Source organism: Kogia breviceps, chromosome 7 (genome assembly GCF_026419965.1).
Source record: "Kogia breviceps isolate mKogBre1 chromosome 7, mKogBre1 haplotype 1, whole genome shotgun sequence".
Classification (NCBI taxonomy): Eukaryota; Metazoa; Chordata; class Mammalia; order Artiodactyla; family Physeteridae; genus Kogia; species Kogia breviceps.
The window spans coordinates 15,137,230-15,155,873 of NC_081316.1; the positions used below are offsets into that span (position 1 = coordinate 15,137,230).

Consider the following 18,644-nt stretch of genomic DNA (forward strand, 5'->3'; position numbering starts at 1 on the left):
GCTCGGGTATGGAGACACTCACATGCCCATACAGGCATCAGTGTGCGCGCACGCACACATAGGCTCAGATACAGACATGCATACATGTGCTCATAGACACTGGCACACGAACTCACACTCAGCCGAGCGTGTACACATGCTCACGGAGGCAATACATGCACACACACATACATGTTTGGTCACAGGTAATGAATGAACAGCCAGCGTACACACGGACAGCTCCCTCCAGCTCACCCTCCAAAAACAGGGTCAGACATACGCATACAGACAACGCACCCAGAGGCTCAAAGGTACTCCAGAGTAAGACATGCCACACACACACAGTCCCTCGCCGCCACCTCTCCAAAAGGGTGCTCCCCTCCCCCCTCACACACCCCCCCTCCTGGACTCCTCCAGTCCTTCCTCTCCACTTCCCCTGCCCCTCCCGCTGCCTCAACCGCTCCCTCTGGGGAGGGGGGTTTCCAGGATACTTATCCACTGAGTGGCCCACTTGTGACAAAAACCCTTCCTGGGCCACTTATGTCCAGCTGAGAAAGTCACTTCTCCTTCTCGGGGGGGCCCCTCCACTGAGATCTTCCCCCTCCCAGACTTTGGGACACCTCTGGGAAGCACGTGTCACATGCCAAGAGGTAAGTGCAGGGAGGCTTTCTTCCCTTCATCTGGATGCCACCTCTGCATGGGGCCGGGGAGGGGGGGAGATGCTGAAGGTAGAGAGGGAGGGAGGTAGAGATGGGACCTGGAAAGAGGCAAAGAAGGAGTGTCATAGAGTGAGAAGGAGAGGTGGTGAAGAAAGGGCAAAAGGAAGGGGGTGCGAAAGGGGAGGGAGGGGCTGGCTCCTGCTTATTATTGATTCTGAATTCCATTTTGGAGCAAAAAGTGCCACCAGGAGCCCCACAAGTTCTGCACCCAGCCCTTGGGTGCAGTCAGAACCCAGGACAGCTCCTCTGCCAGCTGCCACTTCCCCAGCCCTGCTAGATGCCAGGGCCCCATTTGGCCCCCAGCCCTTCAGAAGGGAAGAAAGGGGTCCTCGGAGGCACCCAGGAGGAAGTTTCCAGGTGGTACGTGGCCCCCAAAGCCTTGTACTCCTGCCCTCTCATCCCGTGCATGCTCTTGGCCCTGGCGCTGAGGTAGAGACTGACATAGCTCTGAGCAGGCAGAAGATGTATGGTCCCCGAGGGAGGGAGGGAGGGAGGGAGGAGCCAGTGGCAAGAGGAGAGGAAGGGAAGCCGCCTAGAGGCCAATCAATACCAGTGAGTGGGAAGTGGAGAGCTGGAGGGGGTGATGCTGGCGAGCGAGGGGGAGAGACAGAGGGTAAAAAAGAAGGGAGAGACAGAGGTGTGCAAGAGATCAATAGAGGCTGCGGAGCAAGTGGAGAGATGAGAAACACACAGAGGGGTAGAGATGGGGAAAAACTGACTGCCCAGGCGAGCCAGAGACAGGCTCTGGGAGACGGAGCTGCCAAGGGGAGCTGTCCTGACCTCAGCCCTAGGACTTCAGGCCCTGCCAGGAAGCATGCCTCCTTCCAGTTTCCTTCCTCTCTCATTTCATCTTCTCGTTTTCATTCTCTCTCCGCTTTCCTCTCTCCCATCCTGGAGATGACTTCTCTCCCTCTGATCTCTCTCCTGCCTTCCCAGGGCAGACTCCTGAGCCTCACAGAGGTACCTTCAGCCCCAGGTGTAATGCCCATATCCCAGACGGAGAAACTGAGGCCACACAAGGGGAAAGGCTGTCCTGAAGGTCGGACTCCTCCTCATCCCAGTCTCTTTACCACCAGACAGCTCCACACCCCAGGCCCAACTCTCTAAGGCACCTGGGCCATTCCCACCTGCCTCCCTCTCTTCAGGCACAGGGGCCCTTGGTGCCCAGTGGTGCCTCCAGGGCCTTCACACTTGGGGGTGAAGCAAACAGGCCTCGGGGCCAAGTTCCTGCTTGACGTTGTGCCATCAGTGGAGCCTCAAGAAGACCCTCCCTAGAGAGGCAGCACGAACATGAAACAGGCAAGCCTGGAGAAGCGGGGGGAGGCACAGCTTCAAGAGAAAAGGGGGTTGTGGCTTGACCCGAGATTCCTGCCTCGACCTTTGGGGCCAAGGATCTCAGAGGTACCCCAGGGCCAGGGTCTGGAGGCTCCAAGATTGCACCCACCTTGTCCTTACCTCCATGGCTTTGCTCAGGCTCTGCCACCAGACACACAGACCAGTGCTCGGGGACAGTGACACTTCCCAAGACGTGCCCAGCCCCAACTCTCCCTGCCTCCCACCTGCCCCCAGAGAAGTTGCTCCAAGCTCCCTTCCCACCCCTGCTGAAAGATGGCTTGACCCCCTAAACCACCATCCCTCTCTACGCTCCCTTCCAGAAAGCTCCATCGTGTGGGAGTGTAATAGTGATGACAGGGAGCAGCTCTTCTCGATCCTGATGCCCTGCAGCCCGGGCCAGCCGTGCCCACCGTCGGCACCGTCTCCACCTCTGCCACCGCCCCCCACCCAAGGACTAAATGAGCAGCAGGGGTAGCAAACTTTAGGGACGCCTGGGTTCTAGCACACCCTGTGATTGAGGGCAGGGAACTGCCTCTTACTGAGGCCTCAGTGTCCTCAGCAGCTAAATCGGATGGTTGGTCTCCATCCTACTGCCTTCTCTGAGGACAAATTAAAAGGGCTTTGCGAGCTGCAAAACACGAAACAATCAGTGGCGAATGTTACTGTTAAACAGCAAAGTTACCACCGTCCCCAGATCGCCCGTGCAAAGCTGAGTGAGCTGGAGAGGACAAGGCCCAGCCCCGCCTTTATTCCCCAGCAGCCAGGGCTGGAGCGCCATTGTCTGGGGGCTGGAAGGTACAGAGAGTGGCAGTTCGGACAAGAAAAATCCCGGGGGACAGGACGGGATGTGGAGGTACCGAAGGACAGGCCTGCCTGAGAGCACCAGGAAAGCTCTGAGGGAGATTGGTGGGCATTCTTACAAAGTAGAAGAAAAAATCAAGACCCACGCAAGAGCCCAATCCCTGAAACCAGTAGGTTATGTATCCCGCAAGAAACTCAGGACTCTGCCCAGGTGACCAAGGCTCTGCAGTGTGGCACAGAGGCAAAGGCCCCGACACCCGTTCTCAGCCCAGATCTACCGTTCACTCCTCCAGAAATCCGCCCACCCCTCCAGGCCTCAGTGTCCATGTTTGTAAAATGGAGAAGCCCTATCCTCCTGTGTGTGTGTGTGTGTGTGTGTGTGTGTGTGTGTGTCTGTGTGTCTGTGTGTCTGTGTGTCTGTGTGTCTGTGTGTTTTTCCCAGGCAGCTGACTCTTCATGTCCCTGGTCTCAGCAGGGCTACCCCAAGGAAGACCACTCAAATGACACCTGCAGAGGCTGCGTGCTCCCCAGCCCGCCCCCCTGCAAGCAGGAGGCTGGCTCTCCCCTGCTCTTGCCCCACTGCCCTCCGTCTGCCCAGCTCAACCAGCTGCTGGCCACCAACCACTAGGGACTGGAAGCTGCTGCTGAAGCTGCCCTCTCTGGGAAGGGGCCTCAAACAATATGCGAGCTGGCAGCAGATACCCAGCCAGGGAGGAGAAGAACCAGGTGAGGACACTAGGGAGTGTTCTTGTGGCTCCAAGGGACACCCTGCGGCTGGGTGGGAAACCAGGGAACTGCACCACAGCCGGCTTCCAGGGAAGCCAGCTCCAGAGGGCCGCCTCCCCGAGGGTCTCCTGAGCCCGTCCTCTGGGGCGCGGACCTACCCTGGGCAGGAAGTCCCAGGCTTCCACTGCACGTTTCTGAGGGCACCAGAGGAAAAGGGGTGCAGGTCGACGATTCCCACCCCCCACCCTGTGCAACAGTGTGTATGTGTGAGCTACGACTTGTGAGACCATCGCCAGGAACGCATGGGGAGAGCGACAGGGGCTGACGCCCTGGTGAGGGGTGAAGGGAGCTGTGTCCCACCAGCTCAGAAGGAAGAGGAGAGCCCGTCTATCAGCGCTTTGCCCCAGACATGCAGGCAGCAGCAGTCCTGCACAGGCCCGAGAGGGGACTCCGGGAGGGGACAGCAGCCAGCAGCTCCCTCGGTCTCTCGTGACGAGAAGGGATGAGAAGGAAGCAAGCAGCACGGCCCTCAGAGACCCTCCCTCCTCCGGAGCATCCCTGGGGCCGGGAACGGGCCAGGATCTCCCCCCAGCACCCCGAACTCTCCCGCTCCTGCACTCACGGTCGTTGCAGACGGGGCCTCCGTAGGAGGTCATGGTGCAGTCGCAGGTGAAGCCATCCCACTGCTGTAGGCAGACGCCCTGGTTGGCACAAGACTCTTCGGTGCAGGTGGTGCTGGGGCCTGGAAGAGGCGGGAGGAAGGAACACCCCCTGCTCAGCCAAGCCCCCTCCAGCCTCAGGAGGTATGGAAGCTTCGGGGCCAGGCCGAGAGGTCTTGCCCTCCGCGTTCTGCTGGGCAGAAAGGGTCAAGAACCGATGGGGGTGGGAGGGGGATGGAGGGGAGCTCAAGGACTGCTGGTCTTGGCCTGGAACTGTGATAAGTGGCCAGGGTGGGGGGCAACAGGGAGGGCAAGTGACCCCCCCCCTGACTCCCTCATACCCTGCCCCAGAGTGGCAGCTCCTGTGAGGCCTGAGAGGAAGGCCACTCAGCGGCCCTGGTCTGCCTCTACCGCCGGCCCCCCTGCAGCGCGCAGAGTCACACCTGACTTCTGCGCCCCACACTCACCATCACAGCCCCTCTCCACCTGCCCGATGCGGTGCAGGGCGTCAGCGATGAGGTCGGGGAGGCGCCCGTTGAGGTCCACCGAGGCCAGGCAGCCCTGAAAGCCATCCCGGGAGGCCACGAGTTTGGGCAGGTTGTTGAACATATTCTTGCTCAGACCGCCAATGTACAACTCCCCTACAAAGGGAGTGGGATCAAAACCTCGGCAGCCCGCTCCCCGGGCCCCCCATTGCCCTCCCAGGACGTCGGCATCCAGCTGTCAGGCCCTGCAGCCCCACAGTGTCCCGTCCCGGACTCCAGTTTCCCCTCAGAGATGCAGCAGCCCGCAGATGCCCACCCCCCACTCTTCTTTCTTCCTTCTCCACTTTGCCATCTGTCTGCTCCCCTCCCAGAGAAGCCCAGATGCCCGGGAAGGGGGGAGCAGCTGGAGGAACCTGCTCGGTGCTCTCTCCCACACATCTGATTCCACTTCCGGCCCGTAATCAGGGCCTTTCATAGATGTGCAGCCCGATCCCCTCCACCCCCGCTCCCTCCCTTCCGAAGCCTCCCATCCCCAGAACTCTGCCAGCCTCTCCCGACTCTGAGTTGTCTCCTGGGGGTTCTAAGCCCAGCACCTTCCAACAACAACTAGGGCTTGGCCTGGGGACTCTGGGTGACACCAGGAAGTTCTCCTCAGGGACACGTCACTGCCTGGCCACATAGATCCTAACTCCCTGGAAATCATGGCTGGCCCACAGCAGAGCTCCAACGAGACATGGGTCAACCCCGCTGCCCTTGCACTGAACTCAGTGCAATGCAAGACCAGCCCAGACCACCCCAGGTTTGCTGCCACCGAGGATTATCCAAGACACATCGCCCCCTTCTGGCATCAGGGAGAACTGACAGCACCGTGCCATCCGTGGGCCCTGGATCTGACCAAGCTTCTGGTTCCAACTCTGCGGCCTGCTCACTTTGTGACCTTGGGCAAACCATGTAGCCTCTTGAAGCTTCCATTTCTGTCTCTCCAAGAGAGCGATGAATAGTCTCTGAGGGCCCTCCCCCAGCTCGGACAGTCCGAGTCGCACTGACACCAGGGGTCCCTAAGGGACTGAGGGCTGCTTTGGACATGTGAGGGTCGCTCACGTTACCCCCAGTGGGCTCTGGAGAAGCCACAGGCCTTGGCCTCACTCCTGTTCCAAAACCCCGGTGTCTAAGCTCGTCCTCCTCTTCCCTCCTCTCTCTCTCCCCACCCATTCTGGGGGCAGGCAATGACCGTTTCATTAGCTACCGAAGAGACCCTGGGGAATGTAGGTCTCTGGTATGACGCCGAGCCCACCAGGGAGGCCCTGAGTCCAAAACAGTTCCCAGACCTAGTCCGGCCAATGCCCAAGGGCTATGACCAGGGCAGCATGTGGGGACCCGGTGACTGCTCCTCCTCCCCCCCCACATCACTGTCCCCTCCTACCCCAGCAGGGAGGCATCTGCCAGGACACTATTCTCTCTCCAGCCCCCAACCAAGGCAGACTTCTCAACCCTGGAGGGCCAAGAGGTCTTCAGAAGGCGCAGCTGCCTACTCCTAGCTCTAGAGTGAGGCCACCAAGTTCCCCGTGAGACAGACACAACCGCAACCAGGCTTTCAGGGTGGAGAGGGCAGCCTCGCAGGGGAGCTGAGCAGAACTTGGACGGGAAGGATGTCAGGCTGGACACAGCGGAGAACAGGAAAGAGCGAGGGAAACCATGGGTGGGGGCAGGGGGAGAATCACGCGCGTGAAAGAGCATCCCAGGTCAGGGGTGATCTTGCTGGGGCCGAGGGGGCATCTGCGGTAGGGCCAGGCCTTCTGCAGAGGCCCCAGGCCCCACCTTTGAGGTCGAGGTTTCGGGCGCCATTGGAGTGCTGAGTGACAGTGCGGGAGTCAATCTGGAGCGTGTGCACGTTGCCGGGGTCCCTGGACACCACCACGTTGTGCCACTGGTTGTCATTGACTGGTTTGTCCGAGTTCCCCTTCATCAAGGACGGGCCGTTCCCCAGGTCAAACACGTAGTGGATGTACCTGCCCCACAGTAGGGAGGAGACACTGCGTCAAGGTGGGGCTGGTGCTGGGAAGGCGGGGAAAGGAGGAGCTACAGCTGCGGTGGGGCTGGGAGCTGTAAGCAGAACGGGTGGAGAGGGACACCTTGTAGTGGAGGCACCCGACAACAACGACAGGAGGACTCTGGTGTGAGGTCCCGACATGGGCGGATGCGGGCAGGGAAGGCCACAGAGGACCTGGCTCCAGGGACAAGCTCAGCAGAGAAGCTGATGGGGGGAGAGATTTGTGAAGGCAGCAGGGTCCTCTGGGGGCAGGAACAGAGCTGCTCTAGGGCGGGGACCTCTCAGGCAAGAGAGGCCAGAGGGACACAGCCCTGTCTTCTGCCTGAGCCAGGACAGTGAACGGAGGACAGATATGACTGGGAAATCCCTGGCAAGGAAGTAATGGGGTGGGGGGTCACCAGGGTGGAAGACAGGGTGCTGCTTCTCCATCTTGGCTGGTGGGGGCGGACCTGAACCTTGACCTGTGGTCTGGGGGGGATTGGACATCTCAGCCAGTGGCTGGGGGAGCTGCATCTTGGTCATGGTGGGGGCGGGGGGGGGGAAACCACGTCCTTGACAGCGGTGTAGTGCCCAGCACCTCACCCCTTGACCAGCTCGATGACAATGAAGTCGTTGCCGTTGCCCGAGTTGAACAGGAGAAGCCCGTCAGGGGCTGTAGTCTTGAACTGGAAGAAGAGGTGCATCGAGGCGTAGGCCTGGAGCGTGGCGAGTGCCAGGTAACTGCTGCGACTCTTGAAGGTGACGGGGTCCGCCACGATGGCACGCAGGCCAAAGCGAGCATTGAGCTCGCAGTAGGTGATGTCGCCGTCCTTGCACTGGTCCATGTAGGGCTGGCCATTGAACACCAGCCCGCTCAGGTGCCCGATGAAGTTGGAGGGCACCACAGAGATGAAACGCCGCTCTGTCATGATGCCTGTCTCAATGTTGTGGAACTCCAGCCGCGTGTGAGCTCCTGCCATCTGTCCTGCTCGGGACAGGAGACAGAGATGGGGACGTGGCTTTGGACCCCAGATTGTAGGATCATTGGGTCCCCAGACGCCTCCCCTCCACTCAGGGGCCACGTGGGAGAGACCCTGGCAAACCCTCGCAGGTAGGTGCTGGCAGCAAGCGCAGCTCCTGGGTCTGGGGGAGTTGCGGGACTCTTTAGGCCAGGGCCGACAGGCTTGCGGGGCAAAGCTGCCTGCGGGGAGTTGAAATGGTCCCTGGGGTCCAGGAGCCCATGATATACCAATGGCACTGGCAGCTTGCCAGAATGCTGCCCTAGGTAGTGGTCACCAAGAATGGGGCCGCAGACCACCTACCCTCCACGGTCACGTTGTCCACTGACAGCTGCAGGCTCTTGCCACGCCGCACCACCCTCACCGTGTGCCACTCATTGTCATTGAGCTTGTGCCCCGCAAAGAGCGTCTCGGGGCCTTTACCTGTGGCACCAAGGGGGGAGTGAGCATGGCACCTCCACCCACTCGCATATGGCTTCATGTACCACCCTGGGCACACAGAGCCTCACCACTGCACACACCCGTGCACCCAGGTACACACACACAGAGCTGTTAAACACAGACATGTTCAGTATTGCCACACTTTGCGCAACTTCCAAGGGTGCTGTTCGAAACGAATACGGTGTGAATGGCGCGGCTCCTCTAGACTCTGCACGCAGAGACTCACACCTGCACCGACATACTCCTCCCCACATCTCCTAAGGACCTTCCGTCGTCAGTGTGTGTAGCCAGCAACTAAAGTCCCAGCCTATATACATAGGCCTAAAACTTTCAAAAATACTGAGCCTTACCACGCACCCAAATGTGAACGTGCACCCACAGACTCACTGCTGGCAGTGAAAACACACAGACACACAGCTCCCCCATCTAGAGGAACCCAACGTGACCTTTCTGCACATGCCTGGTTAATTCCACACACCCAGACACGCAATCATATACACAGCACATCCAGCCTGGCCAGAGAGCAGAATGTTTCTTAGGAATTAGGGCCATTTATTCAGGACCTGGATTAACCACCCCCAAGACTAAAAACACGTAGCGTTAGAATGGTGCTGCAGTCCATTTGCAGCGCCCCCAGGTTACCTGGGCCCCCCAGTGCAGGGACAGGGTTCGCCACGCATGCGCACACACGTGCCAGACACACTCCAGAGCCACGGTATGTACACACCCTCTCTGCCTGTGGCTGCCATGTCCCTGTGCTCTCTTACGTGACCTCAGGGCACACCATGCAGAAACACTCTCAGAGACAGAGCACTGAGTCCAGGCACACCGGGATGCTCAGAATTGTCCACACCCGCTCTCCATCTCACCCCTGCTGCGAGCCTCACTGTCACCTCTGAAAGAGCCCCCGTTTGGCAGAATCTCGCCCCCCACCCCAAACAGGGGCTGTGTGGGGCTGAGCTTTGAAGCCCTGGCCAAGCTCACCTCCTGCTCACCTCCCGCCCTCATCTTCTTTCCTGTGTGCCCCGCCCTCCCCCTTGTGGCCACCTCTGGAGATGCAGCAGGATGTCCCAGCCCCTCTCCGGCTCCCTCCGCCATCCTGCCGTAGGTGCCACCAAGCCTTTGCCCCACCCTCCAGAGGATTTGAGATGACTTGAAATTTCTGGGCCTTCCTTCTCCCAGTCCCGGTGAACATGCTGCCCCGGACCCACCACCAGCTGCCCCGGGTCAGCTTCCTTGGGCTCATTCTGTCCTCCACGACCGTACCACTCTCACCCCCACCACTCCAGCTCCCCTCTCCACTCCCACTGCCCAAGCCCCACACAAGCTAGCCATGAAGCCTTCTCCTCCCCCACCATCCCTCCCCAAATCCCAGAGTCCAGAATCCCAGGCCCCTTGGGGCTCTGCAGAAGAAGAGGGAAGCCACTTACTGGGTGCGCAGCCGACGCGCAGGCAGTCTGGGGGGGCCATGGGGCGGGCAGAGGGGGAGGGGAGACAAAAAGGCAGAACAAGTTTTTTTGTTTGTTTTTTTTTTTTTTTACATCCTTCACAGGGAGGGGTGTCTGCGGGCGGGGGTTCCCCCCAGGGCCACTTTCTGGGGACCACGCGTGCTCAGGTGCCTTCTCCCCATCCTCAGTTGGACCCTTCTCCCTCCTTCCCCCAAGAGGGCTCCAACCCTCCCCAGAGCTGGGAGGCGGGGCAGCCAGGTGATGGGAAGAAGGTTTACATCTCCCTTCTCAGAGGGGCCCAGGCCTCTCATGTCTGAGGGAGATGAGCACCTTGAGAATCCCAGTCGTACAGGGGGTCAGTGGGGGGGCTGAGGGCTTGACCAACCCGACATCTCCCTCTCGGGAGACGGGTGGGGAGGGCCAGAGCCCCTGCACCCCCTGCTCTGGGACAACTCCCTGCTCAGAGCCCAGGCTGACACATCCCCCCGTGCCCTCTGGGCTCTGAGCTAAATAGAGGAGTCTGCCCCAGGGCCCCCTTCCCGTGGCCACACACCTCCCAAAGTCCCAGGGGGCTAGCACCACCCCTACAGGAACCTTCTTGCTACCCTTCCTAACCTGGAGGATGCCAGGCTGTCCTTGGGGACCAGGGTGGTCCTTCACCCTGAAGAGGAACTAGTATTAATCCATTTTCCTAGGGAAGGGCCAGGGGCTCACAGATGAAGAAACCGAGGCCCCCAGTGTATGACTCCTGAGGACTTCAGGGATGAGAAGTTACCATAAGCAAAGTCTCCTGCCCCTTCCCCGGCCCCAGCATTTCTATCCTGCAGCTCCAGGCTCGGAGGGCCCCATGTGCTCAGAAAGCACTGTCTACACAGAGCTGCAGCCCGGAGCCCCGGGGCCTCTGGCCACACCCCTGGTGGGATACATTACCCACACCATGTGAGTCAGCCAGCCTTGCCGAGGAAATAGAGCACTAGAGTCCTGTGAAATTGGGGCTTAGGGCCCTTCGGACGCCTGTCCTGCTCCATCAGACCCAGACAGCTTGGGGCTGCAGAAGGTCCTGCAGGAAGAGGCAGAAACGCTGGATCCTAATCTCATCATGTGACTGCGGGCAAATCTCTTCTCTCCGAGCCTCAGCTCCCCTCCCTGTGAGCTGAGGGGCTTGAACAAGAGGATCCTAAGCTGGGAGAAAGAAAAGGTGTCCACTGGGCTGGCCCTTGCCTCTCAGACAGGGGCAAGTTCCAGGCCTCTGTTAACAGCAATATCCTGCCATCCTGTGGCTCCTCCCGGAACAGGCTCTGCCCACAAGGCCCAGGAGGCAAAGAGGGGTGGGGGCACCTGGCATCCCCTGGGCCCTGAAGGTTCCTGCAGCGGAGGTGAAAGATTCCCCTGTGGCTCTGGGGGCACGGGCCCCTCGGGCAGTACAGCTGAGCCCCACACGCGTCGTCAACCGCAGCAGAAGAGTGGGGGGAGCAGCCGCGACCTTGAGCCACAGCCTGGCACCAAGGGAGAGGCAGAGCGGGGTCAAGGGGCAGATGCAGGGGCAAGTGAGAAGTCACAGGAAGAGGAAGGAAGTGGAGAGGATGCAGAGAGAAAAGAGGAAGAAAGGCCAAGCAGAGGGAAGGAGGAGCTGGACAGAGGGGGAGGGGAGGGTGTCGAGGTGAGGGCAGGGGTGCCAGGCCTGGAGTCAGGTCACGGGGGCTCTCTCGGGGCCGGCAGAGTCTTCACCAATGAAGGGTCCAAAAAAGAAAAAAGGGGGCTGGAAAGGCAGGCCGATCCCCTGTTGGAGAAGAGGTCTAGAGAGGAGCACAGTTCTTCCCCTCCCCAGCAGGGGAGCACCAGAAGGGGGGGGGGGTCCATCTGTCCAGAGAAGAGGTGTTAGCTCCAGGCCCACCCCCTTGCAGTGACCCCACCCGCAGGAGCCCCTACTCCAGTGGGGCTTGAGGGGAGCAAACTCCCCTTGAAGATGGGCCCCCAGGAAGCAGCCAGCACCATCCCAGGGGAAAGCCAGGAGCTGCGAGTAAGTGGGAGAAACTTACGGTTGTGGTGCCCACAACCACCCAGAGTGCAGCTCAGGGAGCTTTAACTGCTAACCTGTTGACTAGAAACCTACGCCCCAAGTTCAGCAAATGGCCAGAAGTGATTGGTCTGCAGAGACCCACCAAGGTCCTGGCAGGACATGGAGACCGCGGTGATGGTATGAATGTGTGATAAGACTGGTGGGAAAAAGTCATCTGCATGGAAAGGAGCTCAGGAAAAGAAGCCAGGCTTCTCTTTCTGCAACCCACCTGCCCCCCACCCAGGCCCCGAGGACTGGAGGTGGGGGAGAGAGAATGAAGGCTCCAATGCAAGGAGCCTCAGGGGCCCGCCGGCTGGAGTCTTGGAGGTGACACCACAGGGTGGCAGCATGCACTCCGGCGCAGCCCTCGCTCACAGCCGCCTCCCCAGCAGCCCAGCCTCAGAAGGAGCTCAAGATCTACTGAACAGCCCCCCATGGGAACAGGGTACCATCCCTTCGTCCCAGGGATTAAAGGGCTTTGGAATGTAATGTGCATTTAGCCTGGCTTACAACACAAATGAGAGTCAGGCTTGCTCTGTACAGCTCGAGAGGGCAGAACTAGGTCCACAAGTAGGAATTTCAGAAAGGGAAGCTTCCACCAGCGAAGAACAACCCAGTGATTAGAATCACTGAGGTGGCCATCTCAGAGATGGGACGCTCCGGACACGGGAGGCATCTGAACAGAGGTGGAGAGCCTCCCGTTGGTGGGGGAAGGCACACGGATGCACCCCCGGGGGCGGGCCGAAGGAGGTGCCTTCTGAGGGCCCCTCCAGATGGAGATTCTTCAGTTACAATGCGCCGTTCGTGTCATCCTCACTAGGAACTGGAATTGCCGATGGGCACACCTGGAGAAAGGCAACTCCAGGGCGGTGACGAGGGGCAGGCCAGGCTGGGCACTGGCCCCAGAGGCCACGCCCAAGGTAGAAGGAACCCAGGAACCCAGGTCACACCGGAACAGGGTGAAGAATCCAGGGACTCTACGGTCCTCTAGGGACAGAGAGCAACCGCCCTGCTCAGGGCCCGTGGACCGCAGAGCTCCGGGAACCGGCTCAGCGTCGTCGGACGTGGCGGAGGCCGGGGCCGGGGCCGGAGGCGCGATCGGCTTCTCCGGCATCTCTGCCTGGATGGAGGCAGTGGCCTCGGGCCTTCTCGGCCCTCTCCAGCCCAGCAAACACCCAGGCGCCTGAGGCTGGCACTGAGCGCCTCCTCCTGCCACATGGCCAAGGGGCAGCTCCGCTCTCTTCAGGACCAAGTCTGCATCATTCCAGTGAGCCCCTGACATGCTGTGCAGCTGCGTGTGGGAGCCTGGCTTCCCTCACTACAGGATGGGACCACAAGGCCAAAGAGCAAGTCCCCCGGGCTCCTCTCCATCCTCCAGCAGCAAGTCCGGACCAGAACCCGGGCCTCGGGGGAGCAGGCCCTGGGTAGCAAGCAGGATGGGGATCAGAATGGGGCTCCTGAGGTGGGGCCAGCTTGGGTCATGCAATGTGGAAGCAAGTCCCAGGCCTGGCTCTGAGCTTGGGTCCCCGTCCCAGTACAATTTCCCTTCCAGTCGGCTGGGTCAGTCTTTATGTGTGTGTCTTGCATCTATATAACGTCTTCACTCCCACTATTCCGTGTGAGCCTCAAAACCACCACAGAAAGGAGGCAGAGTGAGGATCCTTATCCCCACCTTACAGACAAAAAAACAGAGGCTCGGAGAGGGGCAATGACTTACCCAGCAGTCTAGGAGACCAGGGCTAGAACCCACATCTTCTGGCCCCAGTGCTCTTCCCATCATAGCCTGAGGCTGGTGGCTGGGTGTGGACCACCTGTGTGCTTGTGTGGTTCGCACAGAGGTCACACGCCTCCCTGTACACACATCACTTGGTGTCTGTGGACAGGTGTGTCTGCAACAGGCATTTGGTCGCGGCTCGTCGTGAGCCGTTAAAGATGGCATCTCTGTGGATGGAGGCGGGCACAGCAGGCAGCGAGAGATGTGGGAGGACTGCCCTGCTGGCCATGTTGTTCCTTCACTTCTAAACACTTATGTGACACAGACAGAAAATCGTATCCATGGGAAAGAGAGGGTAGATCCTGAGGGTGAAAGGTCCCGAGGGCCCCCCAGAGGGCACTGTCCTGGCCAAGGCTGCTACCTCCTGTCGAACCTGAAGGAACCCACGCTTCTTCACAGGGAAACTAAGACAGTCCAAATGAGGAAGCAGCACCTGCTTTCCCTGCAAATAGAAGGCCCCAGATTTCCCCTGAAGTGTCCCCACCAAGTACAGAGCCACATGCTTACGACACCGAGAACACACACGTGCCAGGGTGAAGGGGTACCTCAGCCTGGGTACCCAAACCTGGGCAGTCTGAGAACCGCGGGGCCACACACGGGGTCCTGGGCTGGCGCCTCCTCCTGTGACCGTTTCAGGGGGGCCAGGGGCCACTGTACAGACCCGTGGAACACTGGCCAAAGGGTGTCTCCCATCCTGCTTCCCACCGCCACCCCCCCACCCACTCTGTAGGCTGTGATTGCGGTTAGAAGCTGAGCTTCAGGGGACCCTAAAGTTCCCCACCTCTGGGGCCCCGGCCGCCTGCACACCTCCCCACCTCCAGCCCCCGCCTCACTCGGCAAATCTTTGTCCTAGGAGTACAAAGGCCAGGTGGCCAAAAGGGGAAAGGACACAGTATACATTTATTAGCAAGGTAATGGGTCCCCAAAAGGCCACAGTCTGTCCCCCAAATACCCTGGAGACCAATGTTAAGATAGACTCCAGATAAATATTTAAAGCTCAAATCTCCGTGTTCTCTCCAGTGGAGCATTCTAACCAAATCCTCCTCCAGGCCCAGGACACGAGAAGCAACCCCAGGGGCCTGAACTTCCCACATGACAGGCCCTTGGGTGCTACACGTCTATACGCTCGAAGGCTAGCCTGAAAGGGACAGATGTGACCCCAGCCTGGGCAGCTTAGGACCTCTAGCTTCCAGCGTTCCCCTGACTGAAAGCTCCATGATGGTGGGACCTCACCTTAGTCACTACCGTAGCCCCAAGTTCAGAACACACTGGCGCTAAGGTGTCCCATAAATATCAGCTGAATGAGTAGCCCTGCTGTTTTCCTTCTGACCCTGCCCACGAGAGCCGAAGCCCACGGAGAGTCGAACAGGTCTCACGGTCCCTCGACATGGATGCCCCAGCGACTACTGCCAGGTGAAGTGGAGCCATGCCTCCTCTGGGCAGGGGTAGAGGCATCGAGCCTTGAGGTGACAAGGGCCCCTGATGCCCCTCCAACCCCCCAGCTCTGTTAGAGACAATGAGGAAAGCACCGAACCTCGGGGCAAATGGCCTGCGTTTGAGTCCGGGGTCTTCCCCGACCATCACGATAGCTTTGTGATGTTGGACAGGTCAGTAGATGGATTTCACAATCTATAAAACAGGGGCAGCTATGGGGACTCACACGTGAAAGCAGACAAGGGGAAGATGACACGTCCCCTCGTGCACCACACGCACACGCACACGCGCACGCGCACGCACACGCACGGCTCTCTAGACGCAGAGCAGACGAGGGCGGCTGTGTGAGGGCTGGGTCCTCCTGCCTCCGGATGCGCCACCGCGCTGCGCTTGGGCTGAGCGCCAGCAGGCGTCTGTGGGCGCCGCGCGAATGAATGAACGGGCGGATGAGCAAGCGGATGAGCCGACAACCAGCAACGAGCTGCGTCCTCGCAAGTGCGCGCGCGGGCCAGATGCCTCGGAGGCCCAGGAGCGCCCCGGGAGGGTGGCTGTCACACCCCAGCCACATTCGGGGTCCCCCTCCCCACAGTGCTGCCGAGCGCGAGGCATCGCCCTACACTGCAGCCTCGCTGGGACGAAGTTCTCAGGGGCTCTGACCAGGGCTGGCACCTCCCCACCGCCAATCTCTCACTGGCACCACCACCAACTTCTCCAGACAGAGGGGGTTTGGGTGAGAGGCAGGGTCGGGGAAGGGGCCAGGGGCACGGGCAGGGCGGTTACCGAGGTTGACGGTGAGCTTCATCTGGCCCCCGTCCAGCTCCAGGCGCAGGGTGTCCGCCGACTCCCTGGAAGTGGTGGCCATCATGAGCCCGTAGGCCCGCTGGGACATGAAGCGCAGAGACACGTCCTCCGCCTCCGTGTGCATGGCGTGGGGCAGCATGATCTTCATGTACATGGAGCCGTCGTAGCTCAGGACCGTGGCCTCTGCCCCAGGAGTGGGGGGAGGGAGAAGGGGGGGGACAGGCAGAGGCCAGTGGAGGGAGAGAGAAGACCGAGAGAATCATTGCAGGGATGGCAGGCCCAGGGCTGGTCTGCGAGGGGCACAGGGGCGGGCAGGGGGCGCCCGGATGACGGCCAGCCTCACCTCTCTCACAGACCCGCCCCAGAAAGCCGGTCCCGACGCAGTCACAGACGAAGCGGTTCCAGCCCTCGCGACAGACGCCGCCATTGCGGCAGGGAGCGGAGGTACACTGCTTCAGCGTCTCCCGGGAGCAGAAGGGGACGACGCCCACAGCCCCCTGCGCCTCAGCCAGGCCCCGCAGGTCTCGGCTACGCCCGTCTATGAAGAGGTCCCGCACGCAGCCCACGTAGCCAGCCCGGAGCGCCGCCGTCCACACCTCCGGGGGCAGGGGCAGGTCCACCCGCCCGCCTTCAGGTAGGCCGCCCAGGTACAGCTCGCTCTCCAGGTCCAGAATCTCGCTCTCCCCGGTGGCCAAGAATGGCGTGCTGCGGCTGTTCACCGAGATGGAGCCTGCAGATGGAGAGAGAGTGGGCTTCAGTGGGGAAGGCAGGACTGAGAGACCCCACAGGCCAGAAAAGGATGTCCTGCCCTCGCAGCGCAGGCAGCCCTGGGCTGCAGACACTGCTTGACAAAGGTGCCAAGTTCAGGAACCAGTGTGAGCCAGCCCCAGCCCAGCTGCAGTGTGCAGTGGGCCTCTGTCCAGACTCCTCCTTCCCACCTGAGCAAGTCCTCAGAGGATGTACAGGAGGTGGACACGCCCCCAAAGGGCTGGATCCTTCACATGTCCTGCCCCCCGCCAGCCCCTTAGACCAGGAGTCAGAGGCAGAGCCCCCCAAGGAAGCTGAAAGGCTTGAACCCAAATTGTTTCCCCCACTAACATTTATTGAGCGTTAATGACTATATGCCAGGCACTTAGCACTTCACGTATATCATTTCTCTTAGGTCTCACGGTAACCCTATGAAATTGGTCCTTTACAATCCCACGTTGAAATGGCAGATGAGGCTTAGAGAGACTGGGGAAGCTGCCCAAAGTGCCGCAGCGAGTAAGGACCAGAGCCAAAGTACCACCCAGGTGGCAGGACCCCAGAACCTGCATCTCCCACCCCCGGACCTGGAGAGATAGGCAGGCCGATCAGCTCCTGGAGCCTGTGAGACAGGATGGCAGCCAGGAAAGGGAAACCAAGCATGGAGCTTCTGAGTTGTAAGAGTTCTTTGGAAGGAGAGGCTGGTTACCTTAGAAAATAGATTTGGGATCAGGTGTGAGCCTCAAAGCCTTTCCTGAGATCTCAAGAAACCAAAACCTATACATTAGAAGCTTTATTCCATTTGTAATTTTTATTCCATACATTCTCCTTCCGCTCTCCCTTCTCAAGTTTGGAAGAATTCTTTAAAAGATAAAAATTAAAAGTCCGCCTATCTCAGAGGGGCTAATAAAGAGAGGTAAGGATGGTTTGATCCACACCAGGCCTGATCGGGCAGAGATTGGGGGTGGGGAGTGGTAAGAGACAGAGCGTGGGCACCAAGCATGGAGCTGCAGCAGCAGGACCAGGGCCTCCTCTGCACACTTGGCTCCGCATCTGGAGCACATGCTCCTCTGTGCAAACCCTTCCCTGCACCAGAGAGGCCCTTCCCCTGTGCCCCATTTTAATACCATGGTCCCTGGCTTGTCCTCCCCCACAAGGTGTCAGATCCCCACTCCCCCTCCCGGCCCCCCAAACATGGTCCCCAATCACCCACACTTCTATTTGTAGCAGGTTCCCCAGGTGCTTCCACCCACCCCCTGTGGGGCCTCCTGGACACGGACACAACCCAACTGGACTCTCCACAGACGAACAGGATATGAAAGAAGGAAGGGGAGGAAGGCTATGGTGGGGAAAGGGTGAGTGAGCAAAATGGAGAGTCAGCAAAAGGAAATTAAAGTGAATACAGGTCTTGTTTCAAGGTCACTCTAAAACATGGAAAGGGAACAAACCAAGTGTCCCACGACAGACTGGTGGATAAACAAAAGGTGGTCTATCCATACAACGGAATTTTATTCAGCTGTGAAAAAGGAAGGAAATGCCGTCACATGCTACAACGTGGATGAACCCTGGGGACATTATGCTAAGTGACATAAGCCACACACAAAAGGACAAATATATTGTGTGATTCCACGTATAGGAGGTCCCTAGAGTAGGCAATTCATAGACAGAAAGTGGGATGGTGGTAAACAGGGGCCGGAGGACTGGGAGTTAGTATTTATGCGGACAGAATTTCAGTTTGGGAAGATGAAAACATTCTGGAGATGGAGGGTGGGGATAGTTAGTTACACAACAATGTGAATGCCCTAAGGCCACTGAACTGTGCACTTAAACATGATTAAAATGGTAAATTTTATGTTATGTATAAATTACCACAATAAAATTTAGAAACATGGGGAAGGTCAAAGAGAGCTTTGTTGGGAGTGACTGTCCCAAGTCTGTGCTGGTGTACACGAACAAATGTGGGCCATCAGAAATGGTCGAAGTGACCCAAGGACTAGCCAGGGCTGGTGTGTGGGCTCTGGAGATCGAGCGAGGCTAAGGAGACCACTTCCTGAAGACAGAGAAGAGCGGAAGGCCCTGGGGTTCTATGCAAGGCCTGAGCAGATTTCCAACCTAGAGAGTTACAGATCACCCGTGTGGAAACCCTGGGAGGCAACGAGTGCTCTGTGAAGACTCCCTGGTTCCATCATGA

General features: G+C 59.3%; 1 protein-coding gene across 33 annotated transcripts in view; it reads right to left on the bottom strand.

Annotated features, from left to right (window-relative positions):
* NRXN2 (neurexin 2) overlaps nt 1–18,644 on the bottom strand; it is a 110,783-nt gene that overhangs the window by 39,212 nt on the left and 52,927 nt on the right. For 13 of the 33 annotated variants that reach the window (XM_067037534.1, XM_067037524.1, XM_067037522.1 and 10 more), the window contains 8 exons: nt 16,053–16,439; nt 15,689–15,892; nt 9,624–9,650; nt 8,056–8,175; nt 7,337–7,718; nt 6,523–6,713; nt 4,687–4,860; nt 4,183–4,302 (listed from right to left, as the gene is read on the bottom strand). In XM_067037534.1, coding sequence (XP_066893635.1) covers nt 4,183–4,302; nt 4,687–4,860; nt 6,523–6,713; nt 7,337–7,718; nt 8,056–8,175; nt 9,624–9,650; nt 15,689–15,892; nt 16,053–16,439 — 1,605 coding nt within the window. Of the gene's footprint in view, nt 1–4,182; nt 4,303–4,686; nt 4,861–6,522; nt 6,714–7,336; nt 7,719–8,055; nt 8,183–9,621; nt 9,651–15,688; nt 15,893–16,052; nt 16,440–18,644 lie in introns of all 33 variants that reach the window. The other 20 variants (XM_067037530.1, XM_067037528.1, XM_067037525.1 and 17 more) reach the window with 2 other exon arrangements.